The 7,580-nt window shown below is 48.7% G+C and overlaps 1 protein-coding gene across 1 annotated transcript; it reads left to right on the plus strand.

The window, feature by feature from the left end:
* Positions 1-263: 263 nt before the first annotated feature.
* Positions 264-5,889, plus strand: LOC112985243 (cytochrome P450 4A14-like). The gene is given in 9 exon segments (XM_064516410.1): positions 264-416; positions 876-1,000; positions 1,095-1,246; positions 1,466-1,572; positions 2,383-2,573; positions 2,912-3,054; positions 3,865-3,920; positions 4,469-4,551; positions 5,310-5,889. Coding segments are annotated over 9 exon segments (1,179 nt in total). The 3' UTR covers positions 5,479-5,889.
* Positions 5,890-7,580: the final 1,691 nt, after the last annotated feature.

Here is a 7,580-nt window from a genome sequence, read left to right on the forward strand (position 1 = left end):
CTTCTGGGGCAGGTGTTGTCTACAGGAGGACAGGGGCAGTGAGCCGAACCAGCTCTGACTGTTTCATTCCCTTTGTGCTTGAGAAAGCCACACTGTTGTGCAATATTTTGAATAAACAGTTTTGAATCTACGATGTATCGCTCCACCACCAGCTCCTCGTCCCCCTGGGTCCTGTGTATTAGCTAGGAGATAGCCGCTTGGCCAAAAGCAGCAGTAACTTTGTCAGAGCCAAGGTGATTGATCAGACTCTGAAATAGCTGATCATGTCTTTGCTATTCCTGTCTCTAGGAGAGGGGCTGTTGATCTTGAATGGAACAAAATGGTTTCAACATCGGAAGCTGCTCACACCAGCATTTCACTATGATGTGCTGAAACCTTACGTGACCCTGATGTCAAACTCAGTCAAAGTGATGTTGGTAAGAATCATCCCTGCTACTTTTAACTTTTAGTCATGCACCAGTCAAAATAATTAGGCCTGGGACTGAATGATGGAAAGAGAGTGAAATTAGATGGTTCCTAGAATTTCTCTCCCGATTCTGAACTTCTCAGATCCTTTCAAAGTTCTGATATTGTTCCCTCCAACTTCCTTTGGCCATTCCATTCATTCTCTTTTTCATCTGCTTTCCAGTAAAATCAATCACTGCTAGAGTATCTTCTCCTAGCTCAGCAGTGGTAAACATGGAAAAAGAAATGCATAGACTTCTTTGATTAGATTCACAGAATATATAGTGAGCTAGAGCCTTCACTTACAGAAGAGAAAGTAATTAGGAGTGTGGATCTGGGAGGGGGCAGGTACACTAAAGTGTGACCTGATTATACTGTGGCTAAGTCCATTCTGGCAGTCTGTCCCTCCTTACTCTTGTCTCCACCACTAGGATAAATGGGAAAAGAGGAACACACAGAGCAAGACGGTGGAGCTCTTTCAAGACATCAGCTTAATGACACTAGACACCATCATGAAATGTGCCTTCAGTTATGATACCAACTGTCAGACTGAGAGGTCAGTAGCTAAACTTTTAAATTCTGCGAAAACAAGTGCTCCTGTTCCCCCACTCACATTGCTAACACTGATTTCCACCTTGATTTCCTTTCAGCAACTCAGACTTTTATATCAAAGCTGTTTATGACCTGAACTATCTTGTGGTTCAGAGAGTCCGGACACTCTCGTTTAGTGATGTCTTCTATGGCATGACTCGCAAAGGCCGCCAGTTTCAGGAGGCCTGCAAGCTGGTGCATATCCACACAGGTATTTCTCTCTCTTTCTCTCCCTTTCTCTCCCTCGCCGTGTTTATTAGCTGAACCTCTCACCCACTCACATCTGGAGAAGCTCTGCGGGGGTCTGCAGCATGCACTCACCAAAGGATTACACACTAAACAGAGATTGCGCTGCTGACCAAGTGGTCAAGAACACGACCTCTCTGCAAGGGCTAGGTGCATCTAACAGACTGGTCATTCTTCTACGCAGATTAAGTAATAAAAGAAAGAAAGTCGTTGCTCTGCAATGAGAAGGAACGTGAGAAGATCCAGAAAAAGAGACACCTGGATTTTCTGGACATTCTACTTTGTGCTAAGGTGAGTGTTTGAAATAATCAGATCAAATGCCAAGGAACATACCTGTGTGCCACTGAGGATGTGTCAGCAGGGAGCTCACAATCCCTGGCCAGCATTAATGACAACAGCTTCCCTACTTCACGTTTCCTAGGTTGGGGAAAGGTGGGTTGAAATACAAACATGTGAGATGTGAGATGTGAGATGTGAGATTGAACATAAATGGAATTTCATCTTGTTCATTTTCATTGTGTACAAAAATAGATTAAAAGCAGTGAGCTGTTAGAAACCAGAGGAGAATGAAATCTTTGGAAAGATTACAAAGAGGCCGTCTTTGCTGTAGTGATCTCAAGAGATTTATTTCTTGCCTTCTGTAGCTTTACCTTCCAAGACATCTTCAGGTACTCCGGAGGCAGTAGTCATTTGGTGTTCAAGAGAGAGATACACTCTGTGCTCACGTGAGCTTTCCCAGAGCTACTGCCTTCTTTCTTGTCTCAGTCTGAAACAAAAGTCATCCAAGCCAAAATAGTGGAAAACATAACAGGAACCTTTGGTAGGAGAATAAACAGGGTGTCCCTCTGAAGGGCTGGGATCTGATCTGCCGCCAAAGCCCAACTCTGTAGCTCTGTTGACTGCAGAGTCAGCAGTCAGTGGGCCTGACTGATTTCACTTACGTTGGATATGTCTTCTACTGGCTTAGTTCCTCATTTATGTGGAGATACAAGAGAGGTCAAATCAGGCTCCTTTTCACCAGCATCCAGGGTGATTTTTATACATGAAGGAGCAAGTCCAATTCACGTACAATTGCAGATGATATATTCTCCTCTTTATTAGGATGAGAACGAGGTTGGACTGTCCGATGAGGGTCTCCGTGCTGAGGTGGACACATTCATGTTTGAGGGCCACGATACCACGGCCAGTGGGATCTCCTGGCTCTTTTACTGTATGTCATTACACCCAGACCACCAGGCACAGTGCCGGGAAGAGATCTAGGAGATCTTGGGAGACCGAGATACCATTGAGTGGTGAGCTACAACTTTTTCGTCCTTTACTTTGAACTCTTCTTATTCATTTTGAGAAGGAAAATGCATTCACTTCACACTGTATCTGCACTAGGGCATTCTGCTTTTCACATAGCAATTCTGGACAGCAAAGGGAGGAGTAGGACAAGGAGAAATGGGATACATGCCTTAGGAGCAAGCCTCTGCCTTGCCCACCCTGCAGTGCAGTTGCCCTCCAAGAAGCAGCAGCCACCCATGGCTTCAGTGGGGTCCAGCCCACCCAGCGTGCAGCACAGGCTGTGCCTGCAGCTGTCCCCATTGCTGCCACTCAAACACAGCCTTAGCCTCTGGCTTGCTTTCAGGGAGGACCTTGGGAAGATGACATACACCACGACGTGCATCAAAGAGAGCCTGCGCCTGTTCCCACCAGTTCCTGGTGTGTCCCGACAGCTCGCCAAACCCATCACATTTTCTGATGGGCGCAGCTTACCAGCAGGTCTGTTCAGTTTGTTCATCTATTATGCTGCTGTCTGTCACAAACGGGGCACCCTCACTAGAGTTACTGTGTTGAAGGGCTGGTGGTGCTTGCAGCCTCTCTTCTGTCTCTGAAGGGCTGTATAGGGCCATCACAGCTCATGGTTCAAAGCAAGCCTGGAAGTGTGGCCAGAGAGGGTCCAAGGACCCTCTCCAGAGCACTACAGTGTATTGGGTACTGCAGGACAACGGGAACCAAGTCTTGGTCCTGCTGTCTCTATAGCCACAGCAAATGTGATGGGGAGAGCCAGACAGAGCCTACTCAAACTCCTGTGAACCCAGCAGAAATACTCCTATGTCCTATGAGACAGAGAGAGAACAGAGATCCCCGGAAGCAAGACCAGGATGACATGCATGAACAGCCTGCGTTACTGTGCCAGGCCTCCCTCTTCCTTCTTCTGTGCTGCTGTGCATGTCAATGTACTAACTTGATCAAATTCTCTAGTTGCTTCTTTCTTTTTCCCTCAGTTGTTCATGCTTTACTACTCGGCCCAATCTATTTGCCATTCGCAGAGCTCAAAGAGCACTTGCAGAGTACTGATCCTGGCCAAATGTAAAAGTTCACCCACCGGTACCAAAATGGGTCCTCACTTTGAGGCCATTGTTTCTTCCACATGAGGAGGTGACCTGCCTAGACAAGCTGGGAAATGCCCCTGTCAGTTCTCCTCTGAAATCCCTTGCAGAGCCCAGGGACAGCGAGCATCTCACAAATGTTTCTCCTGTGTCTTTACTCTGAAATGTCATGAGCTCTTTTCTTACTCTTCTTTTCCAGGCTGCCAAGTTATAGTGAACATATTTGCTGTTCACAGGGGCCGGGATGTGTGGGAAGACCCTGAGGTATTTTACCTTTACAAAAGAAGGGGGAGATGAACTCTTAGCCCAGATATCTACTCCCTTTGAGCAAGACAGTCTTGGCCTCTCTGCAGTGGATTTGGGGTTTTTTGCCTCTTATTCCAACAGTCCATGTCTAAATGCAAAGTTCAATAGAGCTACCAAACACCCCAAAGGATTTGAATATGACAAAGTGCTGGAAAAGGGTGTTTAATAGTCTATCTTTGTGCATGATGATGTAGAAGCATTCAGACTGCCTCCAGCAGCCCTGGATAATGATGGTGCAGAGGGCACAAGAGAGAGTGAACAGATTAATGGGGATGGTCCACAACCACCTGCCGCATCCCTGACCTCATCCAGAGATAAATCCCCCAACAGCAGCCACCAGTTCCCTCTTCTCATTCAACTGGTGGCTTTGCAGAGTGATGAATGTCAGCTGCAGCTCCCCATGAGCAGCAGAGGTCATGTCCAGCCCTGCTCTGGGACCACAGGAGAACTTGGTGCTGCTCGTGTTGGAGCCATCACTGAACAAACAGCCTTTGCTCTTCCCACAGATATTTGACCCAATGAGGTTTTCTCCGGAGAACTCCGCACGGAGGCACTCGCACGCTTTCCTGCCTTTCTCTGCTGGATCCAGGTGGGAGATCTTTCATTCGCTGTCTCCCCCATCACAGGTTGCCTCACATGGGAGAGTTAACTCAGAGCCGTGCTTCTGAGGCTAATCCCCCTCAGCACCAATGAGTCAAGCTGGCTTGACCAATTCAAGCAGAGTTTCCACGACAGGGGGTCTCCACCATTCTCCACAGGAGATTTTCGCACACCTGAGGCTCTGGGGTCATTGTAGGGCTTGGCACACTTTCACTTGCATGATCTGTGAAGACAGATACATTGTCTGCGGCTGGTATTGGGAACATACGCTCCCTTGTTTAGAGGTAAATACCCAGTGCACCTCAGAGAAAACCCAGGTCTCTGAGACTCTTTGGTTCCCATGCTGTCTCATCTGATAGATGCAGGATACTGGTGTCTCAGTAACTTGCACAGAGCCAACAGAGCCAAAAATGACTTTTTTGAGGTGACTGTATTTTGGGCTGGACCCCTACAGCACTTTCTGGTGAAGAAAGCACAGTTCTCTAAACTTCATATCTTTTTTTGGTGCTTTCTAACAAGCAACAGCAGTACAGCACCGCAGAGCCAGGTGACATTCGATGTGGCGTAAAGAGATTCCTAGATAAACTGTGTCACTGTTACCTGCTTTCTAGCAGCAGCTGGAGATCCCGCAGCAGTACAAAGGCCTTGCCTCAAGAAGCTGGTGTTGGCTAGTGCAGGGGCTGTGTTGAGCTTGGGGGGGGTCAGGGATAAAGGCTGCAGTCTGAGTTGTGGCCATCCTCTCCCCAGGAACTGTATTGGGCAGCAGTTTGCCATGAATGAGCTGAAAGTGGCTCTTGCCTTGACCCTGCTTCGCTTCAAACTCTCACCTGACCCATCCAGGCCTCCCATACCGGTAGCACTGCTTGTCCTCAAGTCTACTAATGGAATCTACCTGCATTTAAAGAAGATTCGCTGACCTGGGGTAGCATGGGGGCTAGTGGTTTCCCAGGGACCATCCTTCATCTAGATGTTAAAGCATCTCCCTCTCCTAGCTCAGCCACACTGCCCTGCACTCTGATGGTGACAGCCTGTAGCCTTCTTGATCTCCCAGTCCTGGGAGGGGGACAGCCAACAGACCTGCCTGGCATGTCTCCGATCTAGGTCTGGATCTGCTTTGCATGGAGAACTTCTCCCTGAAATCACATCACATCCACAGATATCCACCAAATTAAATGCTGGGAGAAATTTTCCCCATTAAACAGTTCTGGACTGGTTTTGTACCTGGCGTTACGGGAATGAAAGCCAGTGGCTGTTTCTGACACAATGCTGAACTTCCTTGAGTTGAGGGTGCTCAGGGACCAGCTCAGAGACATGTTGCTAGAAAGCCTGGAAAAACAAAGCCCTTACCATTTTCAACAGTGAGTGTAATCAGTCTTATCCTCCTCTTCTGCCTGAAATGAGAATAAATGTAGTGTTCTCGGAGCATGGTTTCCTTTGCATTTGTGGGGCAGGTTGTACAGGATGAGGCCTGGCAGCCCCAAGATAAGGCCGTGTCCTCTTTGCTCTGTTGCTGGTCCAAAGCCTAGCAAAGGAGGTGGGAAAGAAACAAAGCAGTCAGGATTGTGAGGGTGCAGTTCTGTGAGTATTTTCTCAAGCTGCAAATACTGTTTAAGATGTTCCTGCTCTCCTTTACCCCGATGAGCCCGATTCCACCCCTCCTGTGTCATGGCTTGCTAAGCCTGCAGTTCTGCTCCCTCTGTGAGTTTGTGTGATAACGCACATTACTGAGACACTCTGGGTTAAAACAAAGCAAAACAAAAATCACTCCCAAATGGCAGTGGCAACAACAAAATCAGCTCACAAAAAGCACCCCAAGTGGGAGCAAGGGTTCTTCTCAAACCCTTTTCTGCATAGGCTGAGAACTGACTGCTCAGTACAGGAGTGAAAGGCAAAAAGCAGGTCTTGTGTCAGAGAAAGGCGCTGCTGTACATGAAGAGACTACAATTACAGAGAGATAAAGGTTATTTATGTTCCTTCTAGATTTGTCAACAAAACCCAGAGGCAGGAAGGCGGGCAAGGGGTTTCACAGCTGAAGTCGCCAGAGAAGCAAAGGTGGGAGCTCCGCCTGCGTGGGGGGATGTTGGGCCTGGGGAGGGCTGGTCCTGGTACAAGCACCCCCTGCCAGGCCCCCCAGCCCTGCGGCCACGCAGTGCGGAAAGGCTGGAGGGTAAGGTGTGCCAAAAGTCTCCCAGAGATCGATCGAAAACAGATCACTAGGTGGCAGTGAGAGATTCAGAAAAACCCAGAGCTCTTCCATCCTCCCTGAGCTGTGTTCGGAGAAGCCCATTATCACTACTGCTACACCAAGGGAAGAAAGAAACCAAACGCCAGGGCTAGAAACACGGCAGGACACCGCTCCAGCAAAGGTGGGCTTGATTTTATAAAGGAAAAAGAGGAAATTCTTGTAAATAGCAAATTATATGTTATCTGGTCCTATGTGAGCTCCAGTCAGGACTCGGCACTCCCCAGTGACAGGCACCTTTCAACACAAGCTTGCATCTCTGTCGATGATCAATGCTCTCTCTGCGCATGGTGGCCCAGGCTGGCCAGAGGGTACCATGACACAGAAGGGTTTGTACCCTCCTGGACTGCCTTTTACGCACTGCAGAGGCTCAAGCTGTGCCTGTGTTTGGGGCGCTGGAGCTGTTCTGACTTCCTGGCTCCGAGCACACGTCCCGCTCCCATCCCAGTTCTGTTGGAGGGCACATTCGCTCTCCCCATGCCTCATTTCCACCTGCTTGTGTGCTGTAGCATTGCTTGGCAGAGGAGCAGGGCAGCTATGAGCTGTGTCCCAGCGGGGCTGCCCGGGCCCTCCTGGCCCATCTCCATCCTCAGTCGTGTGGGGAAGCAGAGCAGACTCAGCTGCTGTCAGTCCCCAACATTATGGTGTCCACTACCCACCGCAAAGGCTGAAGCATCAGTCTAGGGAGCACTTGCCACTGCAGGTACCAGGGTATTCAGCATAAATCTGAGGAAATCGAGGCACTGAGGTCTGCACACATACGTATAATGCCACAG

Source organism: Dromaius novaehollandiae, chromosome 8, assembly GCF_036370855.1.
Source record: "Dromaius novaehollandiae isolate bDroNov1 chromosome 8, bDroNov1.hap1, whole genome shotgun sequence".
NCBI classification, from domain to species: Eukaryota; Metazoa; Chordata; class Aves; order Casuariiformes; family Dromaiidae; genus Dromaius; species Dromaius novaehollandiae.